Genomic DNA, 21,279 nt, shown 5'->3' on the forward strand with positions numbered 1-21,279 from the left:
TACCTGCTCGTCACCTTCCTTGGTCTTTCGTGCCCTTTTTTGTGTCTCTTCTGATGCTGCCCCTGAACTGTCAGCCAAGAGAAAAAGATTTTTTTTTTTCCTCCAGGATGTTCTGGGAAATGAGCAGTGTATTTGTGAGAAACTGGGTTTTCGCAGAAGACTGCAACTTTGCTCGTGGGACCACAGGCAGCATTAACCCTTTTTTGAACATTATTGACATACGGCAAAGCAGAACATGGAGATCCTATCCTTCAGCTTTGGAGTTATTGGGATACTCTCATGGGAATCATTGTTTCTCACAGGATCCATTGCTGGAAGTGACACTCTTGTGGCAGAGAGTCTGAGTCAAAGCTGGGGAAAAACCAGCAACCCCAGTGTGCTGACAGAGCGCCAGATATTCTTTCAGTATTTAATACATTACATCTTGTTTATCCTTATTTGTCAGTCTTGTTCTTATATGTTTTGTTGTAAGAAAGCATCTTAAGAGGATTCCAAAAGGATTAGACATTTATATGGATCATAGGAACATCTGCATTTAGATTAGATGGGATTGTTTTAATCTCAAGCGTTGAAGTCTTGAACAGCTCAAGGTCAAAGCTGCTGATGGCCGAGGGCTTTCTCCCCATGCTGGCTCCCATGGCCTGCCATAGGTTACTAGCGTGCTGAGCTTTGGAGTTCTTTGGGCTGGTCTAGGCTGGGCTCTGTTCCTGGCTTGCACCGCTCTGCTGTGGTGCAGATGCAGCTAAGGTGCATGCAAATACGAATGCAATTACTGCAAATCCTCAATTAAACCAGTGCTTTCATGCAGTCCGCAGTCAGTGTGTGCGGCCCTGCGCGGATGGTGGGTCCCGCAGCCACCCTGTGCCCTTCACACAGGAGTCCTGGCTAGAGCTCTCCTGCTGTGACCGCGGCTGCCCGGGGACTGCAGGGAGCGGCTGTCGGGATGCAGCCAGGTAAACATGTTTTAGAAAAGACCCCAGAGAATTTTCTCAGTTATGAGGCTGTTTACATCATTTGAGGCTTTTCTGTGGATGTAGCTTGTATTTGGCTTTGAGTTTCCAGACAAATTAATTCTGAAAAGATTTATTAAAATTGTTACTTATTGATAACTTGTGCTGGGAGAGAGGCCTCTGTTTTAGTGGGCTGGGATAACTTTGTCCCAGTGATTTAAACTGGTCAGACTGTAGATTTACTCAATCAAATGCTGGGCTTGATGCAACTTCCAGGCTCTTGCCATGCCTGTATGCGCCTGCCTGCCTTGACACAGCAAGTGCTGCGAGTGTCTGAAATGCTGGGAGAAACACGTAAGCTTTTATGGCAGGAGCCTGATATGATCTGAGACGCAGAGTGCTGATCTGGGAGCTGCTCGTATGAGATAAACTCTTTAAGATTAGAAGTTCATGTATTATGTTTGTCTAACAGTCTGTAGATGCTTCTGTCATGTATTTTCATACGCTTAGGTAAATGCAAAAATAATTTTGCGGAGGGGAAATGGAATAATTGAATAGCAGCTCGAGAGCTGATAAGGTACTGATAGTGTTCAGATAGGACTGGGTCAGTTTACTGAAAAGCAGAGCGCAGGTCAGTGTTCGAAAGCGCCGGCTCTGCTGCTGCGCCGCCCTTTCCACTGTGTCTACTACTACTCTTTCTACTAGGAGGTGAATGAGGAATGGGAATTAACCTAGTGATCGTTAGTTCATTGGATTATTGGAGTGTTTTTACTCTAATAAAAACAAGGAAAACAAGTATTTTAATGAGAAAGGGCTTGTGAAAGACTTGCAGTCCTGTTTAGCATGAACTTGCATTGAGGGTTGAAGCTTGCCAAATAGATGTTGTTGAGCATCATTAATATCTTTGTGTTGCTTTGGAAATCAAAATAGGTGGAAAATGGTTGTCCTTAAGCTACCTTTTGCAAGGCAGCAATACTAGAAACTTCTACTTTTCCTCTGGTGGGGGTCTGAATCTTTCATATATATGTGTATGTGTGTATATATATGTAAAAATATGCATGTGTATGTAAGTATATATAAACATTGGCTAGCACAGTGTAGCATTAGCCGGAAGAAGAGTGTGTTTTGTGCACTAATTCTTCACCTTTCTTGAGCAAATAATTGGAATAATGCTGGGCAGAGAATGTCCTAAGAGATCAGGTGGGTATCGTGTCTTAAGAGGTAAGAAGCTAATGTTCCTTGCAGACTTTCGTGCAGTGAGGACTCCCTAGCCAGCTGTTTTGTAGGTTAATTTTATCGATTGTGTCTTGGTTTTGCAGTTTGGAGTTAAGTTTCTGTGCTTGAATGTTAAACATTAGGTCCTGTGTTAGTGCACAGTTAAAAGGTCGGTTTCTGTAGCTCAGTGTCAGGTATCTGCTGTAATGGTCGCTGGAGTTAATGGTAGCGAGGACACTTCAGAGCAAGACAGGTTCTTGTGGAGCCCTTTCTCTTTGTCTCTTCCCAGCAAGTCCCCTCAGGGGATGGGCAGGGATTTAAATCATTTTAAACGTATTGAAAGTGAAGCTGAAGATGCAACATGGAGCTCCTGGGAAGCTCCTGCAGCACTGGGGTTGGGGTGGCAGGGAGGTGATGCCCGGGGCATCTGGAGCTCCTCTTGGCTAGCAGGGTAGTTGTGAGAGCTGGAGTCGGAACGCACTTGTGGTGATGGCCTGTGATGTATTTAAATATACTAAGGTGCACCCCAGTGCTGGAGAGCGGTGTTTGTCAGATGCAAACTACGGTGTTGGAAGCTCAGGTGTTTCTTTTCTCTTGCTCCATGATGGACCACGGGGTTAAATCAACTTTAACTTACAGCAGAGACGTTTTGAGAGCAATGGCTACTTAAATTACAAATTAAATGTTGCAACTGCAAATTTATGTTACTCTTGAACAGAAATGCCGTGACTTTGGTTTGTGGAAAGGAAACCTTTGAATTGTTAGTTCTCCTCTGTTTTTGTTTTCCATTCCTCCAGGTACTTTCCTGTTTGGATGATGGAGAGGGCAGTACCTGTAATTGGGCCTTTAAAAGCAGCACTCCTCTTCTGCTTGCGCTTTTCTCTTGCTTCCACAGCCAATGCACAAATGCGTGTGGTTTAAGGGGGGTCTCCTTAGCTGGCTGCTGCTCCTCCAGGCTAGGAGGCGGCCCCGGCGCAGCAGAAGGGGAGCGCCGCGAGGGCTGCCCGGCGCGTCGAGTGCGGGGAGCAGAACAGGGGCCCTTTGTTGGGCCGGCCTGCCCGGCCAGCCCGGGCTCTTCTGCAGGCGGCCCGAGTCATGGGATCTGCTGCTTTGCAGGAAGAACAATTTTTCCCTGTTTTGTTTTTGCAAAATGCTGCTCTTTTGAGGCTTGCTGTGCTCTTTTGCTAGCCTCTGCAGCTAAATTGTTGCATCAATTCCTGTGTAAGAAGCAGCTCTGGAATTATATCACGTAGTTACTGTTTCCACAATAGGCTGTTTGTGGAACAGCAAAAGGGTTGCTCAAACTGCAGCTTTTAGCAGGTAGTTCTTCCTTCTGGCTGTTATTTGTAGGAATCCAGAGCAGCTTCTTCAGGGATTATATGACTGGATCCTTCTTCTGTAGCTCTTGTAGTTGGAGGCAGCTTGAAGGACTGGGACAAAACGTGATGAAGCAAGTAAAGTTTTCTGCTAATGATCTTTATTTGTATTAAATCAAACCAAACCCCTTAAAGCACCTTTCCTTTCTTTGCTACTCCCTAAGCTTTCCTGGAAAAGCGGCTTCTCTCGGACTTCCCCCCTCACAGAAATACTGGGAAGGAAGAAGAGTGGGAAATAGGAAGTTCTGTCCCTTGGCCCATTTTCCTGCAGCTTCAGGCTGTTTGCTCTGCACCATCAGTTCTGTGTTGTAGTGAGTGTTGTCTTGCAGGGACCATTTTTTTGTGAACAATTTCTGCAGTAGTGTGATAGCTGTTTTATTGTGTTGAACTTGATTTTTATAGTCCATTGAAATGACTATTAAAATATAGCTGTGACATTAAGCTTGCTGCTGCACTGCTGTAGAAATGCTTAGTAAAAAGACATCCTCTCTGCAAAATTATGCTTGGTGCAATAAAGACCTGCTGCAATGGCAAGGGAAGAGCTTGAAGGGACCTGGCTCGTGCTTTGGGCGTTCTCCGTCTTCACATGGAGCTGAAATGAGGGGTGGATTTGGTTCATTTTTTTTCTATTGTCCAAAATCTGTATGCAGTTGTAGCTGTGCTTTGGTAATGGATTTTTTGCAGCAGCAGAGGCTGATTTTTTTTTTAAATTTTTTTTGTAAATATTAGACCCAAGATGATCCTGGTTCATTCCATGAGCAGCAAATACTGAGGGCCTTGCTGTGTTGCTGGTCTGTTGCCCGAGTTGCACCCAACTGGCACAGCATCCCTTGCTTCAAGGCGCTGGCGCGTTACGGAGCCCACCTGAACACCGGACTGGGGACTGGTGCCTGGCGGGTGGTGCCGGTGCACCCGGAGCCCTTCTGGGAACAGGGCCAGGGGCGTCTGAGGCGCCCAGGCCCCTGGGGCGGGTGCCAGGGGGTGAAGAGCCCCGGGGCTGGGGGCAGCGCGAGGCCGAGGCCTGGGGAGCTGCGGCAGCGCCAGCCTAGGACCTAGCTGCTTGTGGCAGCTCTGCCTAATGACAAGGCCTAACCTTTACTCTGTCCGGTTTATCTGGACTTGATCTGGTGCCAGCATTGTCCTTAAGCGGCACGAGTTCCTCCCTCTGTCTGTGTTTAACTCTTTTCCTTCCTTCTCGAGCACAAACCTCGATGTGTTCTGTGCACAGTGATATTCAAGATTTGGGGTAGAGCCTGTTTCAACGTGAGCAATTGAAAGCTCGGACACCCTTCCCTGGCTCCCACAGGGATGCTTGCCTTGGTGCCCCTCAACAAGCTGCCTTTGGCCTCTTGGAGGGCATCATGGATGGGGCCAGTGCAGCAAGAGCCGAGTTGCACCTCTTGGTGTCCCGCTGTGCAGCGTGGCCTTACCGGACCCAGGGCCCCTTAGCAGACCTGACTGGGGCTGGGAGGGTTGAGCACCTTCAGGTAGTCACAGCACAAGCAGAAGGAGGCAGGGAAGATGCCATGGAGATGTGCAGAAGCCACCGTGGTGACCACCAACAGAGCTTCAATGTGCCGAAGCCGTGATGGAGTGACTCCTGTTTTGTCCTGCGAGGAACAGGGAGCATGGAAGTTGTCAGAATTCAAGGGAGCGTCCCAGCGGGCTGACTTTGATGCTGTTGCCCTAGGCGGATGACAAGACATCTGGTGCGAGATGATGAGAGCTGTTTTACTAAATTGACATCTCTTTCCTGCAGAAGGCAGGTGAAGAGCTTGGGATGGTTGATTACTCCTTGGATACAGCGTGTCTCACCTAATGTGCTCTTAATATTGAAAAACAATCTGAATTCTCTTGATTGTTTTGCCTCTTGTTAGCTGGACATTATAGCGCCTTATTAGTGCTTTTGTAGTCAGTTTTCTTTAAATGAGTTTCAGCTCTCTGCCCCTTTGCGGCGTTTGAAGTACTGTGCAGAGCAGAGGGGAGCTGAGGGCCAGTGGGTTCTTTGTTTGCAGGGAGCTAATGAAGTGCCTCACTTAGATGCTGGGAGGAGCAAAAGCAGAAACAAAAGTCTCAAGTAGGTCCAGAGCTTCCTTAAAGGATCTGTCTTGTTTATTTTACTCCTAATTAAGGAAGAAAAGGAAGTGTGGATTTTTTTTCCGGTATTCTTTTCTCCATGGGCTGACTGGAGCCCTGCCTGCAGGATGTGGCAGGGGGTGGTTGTGCTTCTGGAGGGCGGGAGTTTTGGATTCCTCTGGAATGTGAAGATTTTTCTCATTTATTGATTCACGTTGAGTAGTGAAAAGAGGGGAGGTGGTTTGCAAAACATCCTGCTGCTCGTGCTAGCAAACCTAGTGTGGTTTCTGGGCTGACAGGAGGCTTGGGTGGCCTTGGTAGCTCAGTGTCGCATCCTAGGTGGAGATTGGGACCTTCTGACACAGTCGGGTGCCCATTTCAGCATGAGGAAGAGGATGCTCCAGTCTGCATGGTATAAAGAGCTTTTGTGTGTAAGTAGAGGCTTGTATATGTCCATAAAGGCTTCTCCCTTTTGTTTGGGAATACTATGGAGATATTCACAAAAGATGAAAAATAACTGGAATACTGAGGGGGGGAAAAGTCCAACTTGGTGAGATCAGACCGGCACAAACCAGGGTGACCTCAGTGCGTGGCGGAGGGCGAGGGTGGAGGCCCCGTTGGCAGGGCCGCACGTGCAGACCTGCGCTCCTGAATCGCTGCGTTTCCTTGCTGTTAGCTGAGGCTAACGGCAAAATCAGGAACTTGTCTAGTAGTAGAGGATTGAGGAATTTTTGCAATACTAAAAGCACTGTTTTCTTTTCATAGAGAAATGAGGTAATCCTTCTGATTTCTTTTTTTAGCAGTAAGATGGTCTCCTCCTCTGTCATTTGTCTGCTTTTATGGAAAATGATTTTTCTTTCAGAGACAGCACAAAATAAAGCTGAAAATGTGTTAAAGGTAGTTTGCAACCCTTGTAGAGGGTGAAACAATTAACGCAGGCTTGAATGCAAAGTAATTCCAGGGAATATTGGTGGTGCCTGAAGATACCTCAGCCTTCCTCCTCCTCCAGGGGAGGAAGACTTTGTCAGTGCCTACCCATGCTACCTCTCTTTGCTCTTTCCCTTCCTTCACACGTCACCTCTGATTCTTCTAGTGTTACCCTCAGAAAAAGGAGGGTTTTTTTCTAGCATGCTCAGGGTACTGAGTGCAGTTCTTTAACGGTGTTTGTTTTGTGGTCTCTAGTAGCAAATGGGTTTTAGTGCAGTTACAGTGGTGCCCGACTCGACTCAGTGTTCCTTTCTTTGTCAACTCCTGGAGCTTTCCACAAACCTGTTCTTTCTATGCCCACACTAATCCTTGGGCTTTGGCATTTCTTTCCTTTTGTCTAGGTTTGCTTTGTGGCTTTATTAGAAGAAGCAGGGGAGCAAGAACAGTTTTACTGGAAGAGTTGCCTTGTCTTTATGTCTGGAAGTGCCACTAATGAAGAAAAATACCTTGGTGGTGCTGAAATGCAGCTCTTGGGCATGGAGTGATCCCTTTTATCCTGCTGGGTACAACTATGTGAGATGACTTTGAGAAGTTTTTCCTCTTTGTGTGTGTTTTGTTGGCTGTATCCCTACCATCCTAGTTCTGTTCACTGAGACAGTGTAGCTGAAACCCTGGATTCGCAGCAAATATTGCATCTATTGAATGCTCTTCAGCTTTCACATCAGCTAATCCCATACTAGCTAAGGAACAAGTCGTCGTAAGTCCAGCGGATCTCCCTTTGTTCAGTACCTGTCCAAGAGCCACAGTGGTTCTTTATTAGTTGATATGTCCTGCAAATTGCTGGATGCTTTTCCTGCCTCAAAGAGGTTTGGTTAATTCCATTTTTATTGGCAGGTTAGATGTAATATGCACCTGAAAGGGTTTGTTTGCCAGTCAATATGAGCATACTTATAATATGGTTGTCAGGGAAACTTGATATGGTTCCACAAATAGAGAAGGTCCCCACAAATCTCAATGAAACCAATCACAGCTAATGATGCCCAGAATTGGCAAAGACAGCTCTGCTTCTCTGTGCTAATTTGCCACAATGCTGTTAAGTGTCGTGTTGGTGGTTGTTTCCCACCTGCCTTTTAAATGTAATTAAACTTTGGGGACATAGGGGTGCCCAGGAAGCACCAGCTCTCGCCAGAGGCGGCCGAAGGTGGCTGCCCCGTTTGCCCTTTGGGAGGACGGGCAGTGAGGGTGACTCCCAGCTCGCTGCCCTCAGGCTGACATCTCCATAGCGGGCTAATTAAAGCTGCCATATGGACCTGCTGCTCCCTCTGCACCGCCAGCCGTCATCCAGGTTGGCCACGGTGGCACTGAGCCACAAACGCCTGGTTTCTGTCTGAAACGTGTCTGTTAGGCAGGAAGGAGCATCCTTGAGCTTCAGGTGCTCTTGGTATCCCTAAAGTCTCTTGTGGTGGAGGTGTCGCCTTAAGGAGAAGAGAAAATTCAGTGTAAAGTAGTCTCTTTAATGACAAGCAAGGAGTGATTGGTTGCAGTAGTGAAATAGAATAGATAAATACAGGTAACAATGCAGAACAGAGATCTGTACCTTTGGAGTTGAGGCTCATTTGAGAAAAAAATATGTCTAGAACGTGAGGGTGCTGTAGAGGACAATGTTGATCAAGAGGGAAACTCTCGCTTAGCGGGTTTAGCTCTAGATCTCTTGGTGCTTTGATAACCATCCTCCTGATACTGTACCCGAATCGATAAGCTTTCTAAAGAGCCAGCTTCCTACTTCGGTGCATTTTATCTCTCCTGAATTAAAATCTTGCTTTTTGCTCCCCTCAAACCTTTTATTTTGCAGCTTTTTTAATGTCTGTCAATTTTGACATCTCACCTTAGGTTGGAATGGGGTTAAATTCTGGGGAACAAAAGCAGTTTCTGGGGACAGGAGGTGTGAACTCGTAGCCTGCCCACATTGCTCAGGCCAGTGTCCTGGACAGTAGCCTGGGCCTTCCCGACTTCAGCGCTTGGTTTGCAAGTTTTGATGCCAGGAATGGATTTGGTGTTTAAAAACAGAAAAAAGAAAAAGCTCTGGCTGACTCTCTGCTGAAGATGCTGGTTCTCGTGTCATCACCTCGCTGGTGGCTGTGATTAACCCTGCACAAACCAGGCCCTAGTTCGTTCGTGTCAGCAGCCTGTCCCAAAGGTTGGGTGGTTACAGGACTCGGATTGATGCATTTATCTCCGCTTATGAATTCTGAAATCCTTTAATTTTAAGTGTGGTATTCATGTAGTAAATCTATGAAGTGTGGCTGAGAAATTTTAATATTATTTATAAAGGGAAGAGTTAATTTTTTTAAAGAGGGTAGGTCTCTTGGGGTGTAAAGGTGGCTCTGAGTCAGTGCAGGGCTGCATAAAATTAGCAAAAAAGTCTGGAAAACAGGAAAAATCAACTACAAAAAAATTCTGGATGTATTTTTTATGAAGAAGAGCAAATTATTATTACTATAAATAAGAGTAAATGACTATTTTTAGAAAGCGGATATGTGGCTTTTTTTAGGCTTGTTAAAGAGGAAGTATTAGTGGGTTTAAACTTGACCAAATATGACCAGATGTTATACAGAAAGATTGCCAGTGGTAATGATGAGTAAATTGGGGAGTAAAATCAGCTGTGCAAAGAGGAGAGAAGAAATCTTTGGAACTGTTTTGTTTGGTATGTGCTAATATCACTATTTTCCTTGTGCAGCTCTTTACAACTACGAGGCGAGGGGCCCGGACGAGCTGTCTCTGCAGATCGGGGACACCGTGCACATCCTGGAAACGTATGAGGGTAAGAGCTGCTCCCTCATAACGCCGTGCTCCTGTAATTTATGGCTCCTTTGGACTTTATCTGGCTGTCCTGTCGGGTGATGAATTGCTCGCTCCTTGCTAAAGGACAAAATGTTATTTTTAACGAACACGGAATTAACCGGCGCTGGGTGTGAAGGAGCAAGCGTGTGGTAGATACCTGATAAATTACCGCTTCCTTGTCTGTGGAAGATGGATGTCCTCACACCTTTATTTATATGGATCAGTTGCCGCATCTATTATATCATTAAAGAAATGATAGATGTTTTTGAGATACCCTCAGATAATGCAAGAGCCTGCTTCTAAAAAGTTTTAATCTGAATCTGGAAGTTGCCTGGGTTCTGAATTATTTATCCCATAAGATGAGTGTGTGTTGGTGCCCTCGACTGTTTTCGGATGTTGCAGATGCTTTGTTTGTTTAGATATGAAGCTGTGGCAGCTTTATATGGATCCTTGATCCGCAGAAAAAGACACTAAGTTTGGTTATGAGGAGATTGTGAAAATTGCTTTGCTTTTCTGCCCTTGTTTGATCCAGTACTGATCAGAGCAAGATCCTGCTCTGTTGTTGTATCCTTGAATCTAGGTTTCCTGGCATGCTGTGGTTGGGAAAAGTGTAGGTAACGAAAGCCAAGTGAACTCCCTGCTTAAAATACTGTGACATTTTTTTGTTTTGAAATATGATTTGTTTTAACATGTTGGTTGAACTTATTTATTTCTCTAAATATTGATCTTTTGGTATATTTCTGTGGTATGCTTGTTGTTTTTATATCAGCTTGAACAGGGTTTTTGTTGTTCTATCTGCTGAAGTAAAACTATTGCTGTATTGGCAGAAGGAACTAGCTTTGCTCGTCACTACCTGCGCAGTGAAGTTTCTCTCTTCTGAAGGAATTCAGCCTGCCACGGTGGTGATTTACCTTTGAGGCTGCACGAGTAATCTTTCTGTTATCCAGTATCATCTGCTTTAATAAATATCCACTTTTAAATATCCACTATTGAACAGACTTTACGTGCCAACAAGATGATGTTGTGCAGTTCAATATTGCAGTTTTATTTAAAGAATGTGAGAAGCTTTGAATCTTGAATAGTAGAGGTGACACTTGACATGTCCTGTCATATCATGAGTGGCACCACCTTAGTGGGACAGTGGAGATGACTTGTTTTACACCTGGCCTTGAACAGCAGAGAGACCTTTCACACTCTCCTCTCCTGGCCGTCGGGCTTCGGGCACATGGCATGAGCTCATGTTAAAAGAAATTCAAATAAATTAGTGTTCTTCCAAACATCTCTTTACAATAAATAATCGTTATCTGCCTGCTGTGATGGGAAACGAGATGCTGTAATTCTTACCTCTTTTGTTCACAGAGCTGCCATTATTAGGTAATTATTTGAGTTTTTTGATCTCCTCTACAGAAAATATGTGTGCGTGGTGCCCCAGGAGGCTTCTTAGCATCTGCACCAGTTTTGCTTCCAGGTGTCCTGACTTCCCTGTCATTATTCCTGTCTGGGTCCCGCTCCTTTGGGATGCGGTGGAAGTGCCAGTCTGAACAGGCTCCCCAAGTAGGGCAGTGGGACAGAAAAGCCATATAAAGAGTCGGGAAATGATTTTCCAATAATAGATACACATAGAAACACATATGTTTTTCAAATTACTTAAACAAAATAATCCAATCTTTATTCAGAATGATGATGTCAGCCTTTAAAAAAACAGCAAATACTTTGTCAAGACTAACTGCCTAATAAATACATGCAACATTGAAGAGAAATAAGAGCACTAGCAGAGCTTTCCCTTGGCGTGTCTTTCACAGCTTGAACATGTGGATGTTTTGTTGGTCCTTTTCTTTGGGCACTTACTTGGCTTCATGTTTCAAGCCATTAAATCCCTTATGGCTGGAGACCCTGGCACGTGTAGCTCGGCCCCTTAAACTCGGGTCGCTCTGGGAAATATTTATGACATTAGCTGTTTCCTCTCACCAGCATTTGCTGAAACTGTATTTGTTAAAAAATAGAGTTAGGAGACTGTAGTTCTGTGCAGTGCACTTCAGTTACGTGTTAGATGTTTGCTGCTTTCCCTGTTTGCTGTCAGGGTTTGTGTTGAGAAATGGAGTAAAGCTTCTGTGTTTTGAGTGCTTGGTTGGTTGGTGTGAGCGCTGCTGCGCGACCACGAGTCTCCTCGTTTGCCGTCGAGATGACGAATGGCTCATCTGTGCCCAAGAATTTTCATTCGTTAAACCTAAAGGGGTTTTAAAATCAAATGACTCGCACTGTGTATTTCTGAACTTGATGCTCTTCGGTTGGCTTTGTTTATGCTGTTAAATTACTAATTAAAGCAGAGTGGCCTTACTTGAGACTGACAGTTAAGGGCGTAACGCGAGGTGCTGTCTCGTGCAGCGTTCCCCGTCAGCCTGGACATCATCGCCCTGCGCTGAGGGCTTTAAAATCACTTTAAGTGAGGCCATTAATGCCACGGAGAGCAGAAGTGTGCTGAGATGTTTGCAGTCTTGCTCCCCCCTTATGCACAAAATGAAGTTAAAGTGGAATTGAGGAGCATGTTATGTGACATTATGAAACATTTAATGTTGTTTCCTTCTAGGTTGGTACAGGGGTTATACACTAAGGAAGAAGTCCAAAAAGGTAAGTTGTCCTGTTCTGGTGTGCTCATTTTCCTCGTGGACAAAGATGTCGTGTCCCCAGGTGTGTCTGTTCCAGCCGAGGTTGGGCGTGTGTCACAGTATGTCACGCTTTACCACGTGTGCTTGATCTCTAGGGCCTGCTCGTGTGCGGTCTGCACTGCCTCTCTGCGGTGTAGATGAGTGTCTCTTACATACAGACAATGTGGAGCGTTTCACAGAATCGGTAATGTTGGGAGAGACCCCTAGAGAAGATCTGGTTGAGGGCACCAGCTCGGTTACTGCAACAGCCGAGTGCCCCAGGGCTGTCCCCTCACTAATGAAGTTCAGTGCAAGCAGCCAGAGCTGTGCATCCTCCTTGTCCCCTTTGGAGGCTGGGGCCAGCTCCATGTGCTCCCAGATCCGGCCTCTCTCGAGGCAGGTGCCTCCCTCGTGCAGAGGGCCGGGGGTCCCGGCGGGATTGGGAGCCGCGCTCTGTGCGGGACGGAGCTGCCCTCCTTGGGGTGCTCCTGCCTCACCCTTGGGCCCTCGCCCTGCATACAGGGTTGCTCTTTATAGCAGCATTTTTTCAAGGGGAAAAACGAAACACCAGGAATGCTGCGTGTGGAATTGCCTTTTAGTTCTGACAATTTTCTAGCAGTAGTGAACCAGAATTACAAGATTCTTATTTCTGGTTCTCTTGCCATCTCAAAATGAAATAGTAGCACGTTTGCATGCAGAAGTGAATTTTGTTTCTTCTGGATCTCTGTAAGTAATGAAAGTTTTGCTGCTGTTTTGCACACAATACAGTTTATCTGAGAAGGACTTAGAAAACCAGAACGGGTCATTCTTGCTCTTGGCCCAAGTGTGTCTAGTATCCAAAGAGTTACTTTTTTACGTCTCCAAGTAAGCAAAGGAGGGCATTGTCTCCAAAACTGAGGTGTAAGAAACTTCTCTCCTTGCCTTGACTTTACATACCTTTTAGTACGTGCTTGCATTATTTTGAAAATACTATTTTGTTTCTAGAAACTTGAGAGAGAGCTTATTCTTTTTTCCAGAAAAGCAGCATTGATCTTTTGAAATAGCATTGGTCAAAGAGCTCTTAGACTTGCCAAGCTAATGGTAGGCTGGTGATATGGGGCGGTGTGTAACAAAATAAAAGCCTCTGTGCTGGGGGTTGCAGTGACAGATGATGCTGCTCTGCGTGAGCCTCCATCTGTAGCTGTGTCGCAGAGCTGAGCCCGGCGCCCAGTCTCAAGTGATGCTCTCCCTTGGTGTCCCTGATAACCGGGAGCCTGTCAACATTGTGAAGATCAATTTAAAATCACTGGATCTCTCTTTTTTTTCCCTCTCTCTTTTCCCCGTTCATTTTTACTAATATTACAAAACCTTCTTGAAATGATCTATAGTACTAAACTTAAATACTGTAAATTTAAAAACAAGAAAGGTCTAATTTGGTGCCTAGGAGTGTGTGAGTGGTTCTGAATGCAGTCCCAGCAAGGTGTCTAGGCACCTTGTTAGATTGTAGATACTGTTATCTGTATATCTCTTGCTTTATGATACATATTTTTTCCTCTCTTCCTCTCTATAAGGGTATATTTCCTGCATCGTATATACATCTTAAGGAAGCAATAGTTGAAGGAAAAGGGTGAGTTGTACTTGAAAACCATGAAAATTTATTTTCTTTTCTGTGTGGATGTCATTTCAGTGCATTCATCAGACTCAGACTTGTTTCCAGTTAATAAAGTAGTTGTTGGCCATGTTCTTTTTAACTCGTGGTTGAAGTCAGGCTCAAAAGGTTCTAGGATCAGCATGTAGTTGAGCTGGAACCTTTCCGGTATTAATTTAAAAGCTTCAAATGAGATATAAATTTATCTGAGTGTGTTTTATAACTTTTTTACTCTCATGAATAATAACTATTTAGAGTAACTCTTCCCCACCCCTAAGGTTTGAATTTTATCATTCAGCAAGGAATTGTGGTTCTCTTCATCCTTTCTGACATTTGTGATAGTAGTTCAGATTGCTTTTTGTCATTTAAAAGCTTACAAAATTCACATCCTTATGTACCCACCAACAGTTGTTGGGCATGCCTGTAAAAAGTTCATAAAATTGATACAAAAGATTACTTAGAAAAATGGAAAAAAATACGGAATGAAATTAGTAAAGTGATTAGCCAGGTATAAAATGGAGTGAAACAGGATTAAAATATTTTATGTCTTTGTGCCTGATTTATTTTTATACACCGTTAAATATGTAAATGATGAAGCTACTAATCATATGATTGCTGCATAATGACATCTTTCTTGCTGATTGCAAGACTGCCTTTAAGTACCCTCCTCTGAAGTATTAAAAGATCTAGCTGTTGTTTTAAAGTTATATGCGACCAAAGTACGAAACAAGTCATAAGGAAACTTAATGGTAATGACTTGCATGCTTGAATATGTATTATATATACATATATCTTGTAAAAGAGAATGAGAGTGAACAATAGTTTGAAAAAACAACTGTGTTTTACTACCATGATGTTTTATGTGCTATATATCTGTCTTTCATCTTAGTTCTTCCTGTTAAAAGGAGTGTGTCAATAACAAATGGCATGGTGAGGTGTGTATCCATAGCCTTACTGTGTGAACATGGGAGCTGTTGAACTATTGAGCTCAGTAGTGTAGTCTCAGCTCCCTGAAGTACCCTCTAAGGCAGTGAAACAGGTATACGCTGCTACTTCTGTGTCTTGTGGTGGTTTTTGTGATGTTCTAAATTTATTAAAGTAGCAGAATTTTGAATCATGTTGTTGAATTGGTTTGGGAAATGAGCAGTTGCTGCTTTAAGTGATTTTTGGGTCGGATGGCGAAGTCATTCTGACCTTTCTTGTCTTCTCAGCCAACATGAAACCGTGATCCCGAGCGAGCTCCCGCTGATCCAGGAAGTGACCACGACCCTGCGGGAATGGTCCATCATATGGCGCCAGTTGTATGTTGTGAGTATGGGCTTAGACACCTGCCTGTAGTCCTGGGTGCCTCCAGAGGAGAGGGCTGTGCTGAAAGGTAAGGTAGGAGCCTGCAGGAGCCGTTAACGATTTCCCCTTTCTGCTGCTTCTGAAGGACACGCAAAACTGATGTTGTGAAGCTGCTCAGCACCTGCTGTGCCATGGTGCAAATCTCCATTGATGCAAATATGCTTTTGGGCATATTCTTGAATACTGGGCATATTCATGAATAAGGAGTTCTTATTTTTGAATAAGAATATACCCGGTGGCATATTCTGGAATGGCTGCTTTTGGGCATATGTATTGCTTTGGGGCATATTCTTAAATAAGAATACATTTCTTATGCAGAATCAAGTTTCCATAGAGTGATACCTTGATCTAGCAGTATCTCAAGGAGAGGTGCACAAACCAGCTGTGTGTGGCCAACTGCCGAGCAGAGACTTGTGCTGCAAATGCCCCTTCAAGGGGGACTTGATTGGCTAGAGGTATCAGCCTCAAATCCATTTGCTAGAAATCATCTAATCAGCTAAAGCCACCCAATCCACATTCTTGTGTGTCAGAAATCATTCGGCCTCCACATTCATCCCAGTGTTCCGTCCGCAGTGTGTATTTGGAAAATGTGCATGTAATGGTTCAGGTTGCCTTTGCTAAAGGCAGTGCCGGGTTCTTTACCCCCAGCTCGCAGTTGCCCACAGCAGAGCGAGTGCTGAACCCCCTTCTTTAGCCCCCAGCCAAAGGCGCCTGTTTGTGTCTTTTTCTGCCACATTAAAGAGCTTTAATAATGGGCATTTTCGCTCCATGAAGGTTCTCACACACTGTAATCAAGTCAGCTTTCTGATAATCTCAACAGACTGGAATCCCTTAAGCTTCTCAGTTTGGTATTTTTTCCCCTTGCCTTTGTGTTGCTGTGTTCTTTCTGCACTCGGTGCAGGTTTTTGTTGCCTTTTATATGTGACAGGGAATTGTAGTGTTAGTTTAATTATTTAGTTATTGCAATTGTTTTGGGTCAAATAAGGCCAGGATAGAGTCTGAACAGAAGAGCTGCGCGTGGCCTGAATAATTCATTAGTGCGGGATGCCTCGGGAAGACGCGTTCCCTCCTAGAGCGCCTTGATCCAGAGGCTGGAGTGGGAAGGTTGCCAGGACTGAAATGTTCCTGGGTGAGACCAAAGCGCCCTGTGTCTCGGCTGTCCCTTGGTCTTGGTGTCTTTCACAGCCAGGGCGCCGACTCTTGTTCTGTCGCTTCAGTCGTGCTCGACGTTGTCCGCGGGTTGCACCAAAGCATCACCCGCTGTTTCAACCAACCTGTCTAACCCTATCTTGGGGTTAAGGAGTTAATCTTTTATTTAGCAGACCATGGGTATGGATTCACGTAATTAAAACATACTGGAAAAGAGGTTTCTTGGGTTGTACGTGTGGGACTGTATCTCCCTGTGTCCTGTCTCGGCAGTGCGTAGCTAAGGAAAGCCGGGAATGCTGCTCTGCTCCGCTTTGCGTCACAGTTGAGGCCGCCTCAACATTTCTGACCTGCAAGGATTTTTACTTTCCTGTTTTTTTTCTATGCTTCTGCACGTCTTGGTACCTGTGGACTCTTTAGAGGTTTTTAAAATTCTGGAGGAATTTTAAAGTACCCTTTTGAAGTTTGGACCGGGGAAGAGATGATCAAGCAGGAAGGATGTGCATGGGGGCTGAGGAGCTGCAGCCGCTTGTTGTTCACTCACCATTTTTAGTCCTCAAAACAGTGGATCCTTGTCTGGTGTTACTATATAAAATGGGATGTCTTTTACCTTGAAAGCTTGTTTAAATAGATTATGAACCAGGTTTTTAGGAAACAAATATAATTATTTACATTTATTTGCATACCTTAAAGATCGTATAGGACTCCTCATATTTGGTCTTCTGTAATAGGGAAGGTTGGACCCTTAGAGCTAACTGTGTATTTTCACCCTTTTAAAGTCATACTTTATAACCCTAATATACCATTTCTACTGAAAAGATGTTCAGTAGACTTAAAACCTGACTCTGTCCATTCTTTTTTGTGCTTCCAAACAGCAAGACAACAGAGAAATGTTCCGTAGTGTCCGGCACATGATCTACGATCTTATTGAGTGGCGATCCCAAATACTCTCTGGAACGTTGCCACAGGATGAGCTCAAGGAACTGAAGAAGAAAGTGACCGCCAAAATTGACTATGGAAACAGGTTTGTGAACAATGTTGCAAATGTTTCCGTCTGAAACAAATCAGCTTCGCATCAGGCACACGCTTACAGGACTCTTTTCCCCTGTATTTGTGCATTTGCAATAGTAACAGTCACAGTAATTTTTGCTATATTAAAAATAGCAAGATAAAGAGGGAAATTGAATATAATCTCTTTTAAATGGAGTAAAATTAAGTAAACAACTCTAATTTCGAAGTATTTTTATTGTTTTCCATTTTTTTTAGGGTCAGTTGAAAAGCACATTCTGCTCACTTCTGTGTAACTGTCACTGCCTTGTCAGAACCACTGCCCGTGTGGGTCCTAAGTAACCTGTGCTGTAATGTGAGGTTGGAGTTTGGTTTAGAAACAGAGTTTAAATTGCAGCTTCTCTGCTTATGTTATATGCAACTCACACTATTTAATAAAAGTAATTTTATTAAATTACTTTTACGGATTACTTCACGGATTTAATAAAAAGTCGCACCTGTAACAGATGTGAAGTTTCAGAAAAGATAGCAACAATACAGGTTATGTACTTCAGGTATACTAAACTGCATGTGCTGCCTCTTGACAATGGCATAACATCCAAACAGGCCAAATTTGATTGAGCAAAATTAGTTTTTTAGATACAAATGCGATGGCAGTTCTATGTTATGTTGTCTGTATGGCTATGACTTTCCCTTTAAATTGCAAGTGGAGAGTTGCACCTTTCCCCCGAAGAAATCGGGAATTTGCTTGAAACGGTGTTTTGAATTCTGGAAGAGAGAGCAGTCTAGTCCTGTGCACCTGGGGACTGAAATTTATTCAGCAAACCAATCTCTAAATGTCCTTGTGATGTAAATTATTCATCGGATTTGAGCCACTTGTGCTTTATTTCTTAAGAACTGCCCAGCTTGCAATATTTCTGTATTTTATCTGCAAAAGCCGTAATTAAAAAAAGACAGAAACAAAACCCAGTAATGACGTTCAGTAAGTAATTTAGCATTTATAATCCAAGATATGGACTGTTGTACCCCAGTAGACAATTAACCAGATGTTATTGATATTATTTGTTTGGCTACTGTATTTTACCATCTGGCTAAGGAGTTGGTTAAAGTTTCCCTGAATAACATCCAGATGCTCAGCATTCAAATACAATAGAACATCTTGTGCTGTGTTTTATATTCATAATGTTCTGATGGACTAATTAAGTGATCAGAACATTCTCTGCAGAAAATGGCAGAGAACTGAATTGGAGCTTCTGAGTGCATATGCACAACTAAAAAGATGCCCCAGCTTTCTAATGTAGTCATATATTCACTCTCCTCTAAAATGAACACGAGTGGTGATTTCTGTATCTGAACAGAATAATTCATTGTGCATTTCATAAATATTTTCGATCTAATTAGAATCCCAACTTTGCCTGTTTTGTGAAATACTGATTTGTAAATATGATTTTCCTATAAATAAAGGCTACAGTTTCACTGCTTATTGTTGAAATACCTGATGAGTGAAAGCACTCATTTCTACTTGTAGCGTGTGTCTGAAATTAGGTCGAATACTTTTGTTATGAAAACATATTTGAGGTTCAGTTGCAAGAAAAGTGCAAGCAAACTGGGGCATTTGAGAAAAATCTTTCTCTTTATATCTCTCCCAAGTGTCTCTTGTATGTGAAAGGCTAAAGCAAAGAAATCAAAATAGTGCTTGGTCCTGCTCTTTGTGCAAACCTTGTCCTGTTTGCACATGGTGGGCTGAGTGCTCAGTCGCTCTCTGAATACCTTTTTGCCTAGTCCAGCTGTGTATCCTCTGCAGGACTCTGTCCTTGTGCAGCCAGAGCCTACAGCTGTGATCCCAGGGAGCAGGAGGTGGATCCCTTGCTCTGGCTGCTGTCTGAGAACCAGGATTAGGGAGCAAGAAGATTTTGTCTGCTTTTCTCTTCGACTTCAGCAGTGAAACCACTTGCTCACTGGAAAGATTTTTCTGAACTTGCTTGGTCCAGAGATACTTAGGAGTTTTGTGCAGAGCAGGTGAAGGTCGCAGGTGAAGACAAAGCAGGGCTTAGAAGGTGTCTCTTCATAGGCTGCTGTAGCACTTGGATATGTTCCTCCTTGGAATTAATGCCCTGCAGCTGAAGAGTTCTCGGTGGTGACCCTGCCAAGGCTTTGCCTCAAACCTCCACGTTTCCCTCTTGCTAGGGGATGGCAAGGAGGGATCCTTCAAGCACATCAATGTCTCCATCAGCCAAAGCCCACGTTAATCTTCTCCAGTGATTGAGAGTCATGTCTGAAGGAGGTTTGCTCTCGGATAAGCTGTGAATTTGTCTTGACATTATGAACTGCAACTTTGAACTGAGCTCAGGGGTAAAACATCTTAAAGACTAAGTTTGAGCAGCTTGTTTGTGAGAGGTGGCTACAGAGTTAGAAGATGGTAGCTTTTGGGATCGTATTCGTTGAAAGAGTGTTAGAGATCAACATTAGGCAAGCTAGAGAAATACGGATCAGCCTGGACTTGGATCTTGGAAAAATTCTGAAAATTGGACTCAGTTGTATTCTTGGACTTGATTATGACAGAAAATCTCCCTTCTGTGGAAGTAATAATGGGAATTAACACCCTGCTGGCAAAGAGTAGCATCTTGTGTGGTGCTCGTGCTTTGTATGAGCACTTGGTGCACGCGGGGAAGCCCTGAACACTCCTGTGCAGGGGGAGGCTGTGAAGCTGGATGCAGAAAGGAGCTGACCGGTTTGCACACGCTGTGACTGTAGATGCTTGTTCACACTGACAGATGAGTCGGGAGAATTTCTTGCAACTTTAGTTGTTTAAGAAATTGCTTCCCCAGCTGTTGTGCTATTTAAATGAGACTTTCTGTTTTCTTCTGGAACAGTTGAGGAATGTTCATTCCCAGCAGTTCTGTGCGTGCTGTTGGAAATGTCACTTTGGCCAGGAATGGGTATCTCTGTGAGTGACAGTGTGTTGATTTGTTCTATGATGTATCGAATAACCTTTTTTCTAGTTTATGCCAGACATGCATGAATGCAACGTTAAATATGTGGCCTTTTTTTCCCCAGCATTTGCTCGAGCATTCTTGGCTCACAGGCATGTTTCTGTTTTTGTGTAGAATCCTTGATTTAGACCTGGTTGTTAGGGATGAAGATGGCAATATTCTGGACCCGGAGCAGACCAGCACCATTAGCCTTTTTAGAGCACACGAAATCGCTTCCAAGCAAGTTGAAGAGAGACTGCTGGAGGAAAAAGTAAGATACGCTCTGCAACCATAGCCCTTCTTTGAAACACAACCCCGGTAAACTAAGTACCTGCTCTTGCAAGCATAAGGGTTGAAAGAGCTGATGTGTCTACAACGGGTTATCAGGCTTAAATCCTTAAGTACTTGCATGTCTTGGGCTGTTCTTTTTCCTTTAAAGGATTGCTTGTTAGAATAGACAGTTATGATGCATCAATATTAATTGACTGGCATTAACACATTGGCTGCATTTGTATGTTAATATTAGATGTGGAGATTACTGCAAATGTAGTAAATCTGCATGGTAGGTTGTCTGGAGGGGTTATTTTTGAAAATCAAGTGTTCATTATGTTCTTGCTATTTTTTGCAGTATGTCTGTCCTGGAAACCTCTTTGTTGGTTTACAGGGAGCAAATTTAAAGGCCTTCTTAGACTTAAACAGTTACCACCTTTGCAATTCAAACTCTTTTAAGAAAGATTTATGTTGTAAAGAGTGCTCCCAGTTTAAATTGTTTATTCTGTTCCTGAATTGCAGTCTCAAAAACAGAATATTGATATCAACAGACAAGCCAAGTTCGCTGCTACTCCTTCATTTGCTTTATTTGTAAATTTAAAAAATGTAGTTTGCAAAATCGGAGAAGATGCTGAAGTCCTTATGTCTCTCTATGACCCACTGGAATCAAAATTTATCAGGTTAGTGTCTTCCATCTCCTGCTCTGGGTGTAGTGTGTGCTTACTCGGTTTTAGTAGCCAGGTTTGGTGGGATGAGGGGATTTAAATTTGGACTTTCTGAAATGTGTAGGATGAGGCTGCCTGGAAGAGCTGTCACGTGGCAGCTTCCCTGTCCTGCTCAGCATGGATCAGGGAGTCCCTCCAGGTTGGGAGCGTCAGG

The 21,279-nt window shown here is 43.8% G+C and overlaps 1 protein-coding gene across 1 annotated transcript in view; it reads left to right on the forward strand.

Annotated features, from left to right (window-relative positions):
• The window catches only part of DOCK1 (dedicator of cytokinesis 1), a 201,858-nt gene that overhangs the window by 7,826 nt on the left and 172,753 nt on the right, over positions 1-21,279 (forward strand). Inside the window, exons 2-8 of the mRNA XM_026042441.1 lie at positions 9,282-9,365; positions 11,973-12,013; positions 13,581-13,636; positions 14,869-14,965; positions 17,026-17,174; positions 20,266-20,401; positions 20,923-21,080. Coding sequence (XP_025898226.1) covers positions 9,282-9,365; positions 11,973-12,013; positions 13,581-13,636; positions 14,869-14,965; positions 17,026-17,174; positions 20,266-20,401; positions 20,923-21,080 — 721 coding nt within the window. The remainder of the gene's footprint in view (positions 1-9,281; positions 9,366-11,972; positions 12,014-13,580; positions 13,637-14,868; positions 14,966-17,025; positions 17,175-20,265; positions 20,402-20,922; positions 21,081-21,279) is intronic.

This window comes from Nothoprocta perdicaria, unplaced genomic scaffold (genome assembly GCF_003342845.1).
Source record: "Nothoprocta perdicaria isolate Ctin4 unplaced genomic scaffold, notPer1 scaffold_301, whole genome shotgun sequence".
Taxonomy (NCBI): domain Eukaryota; kingdom Metazoa; phylum Chordata; class Aves; order Tinamiformes; family Tinamidae; genus Nothoprocta; species Nothoprocta perdicaria.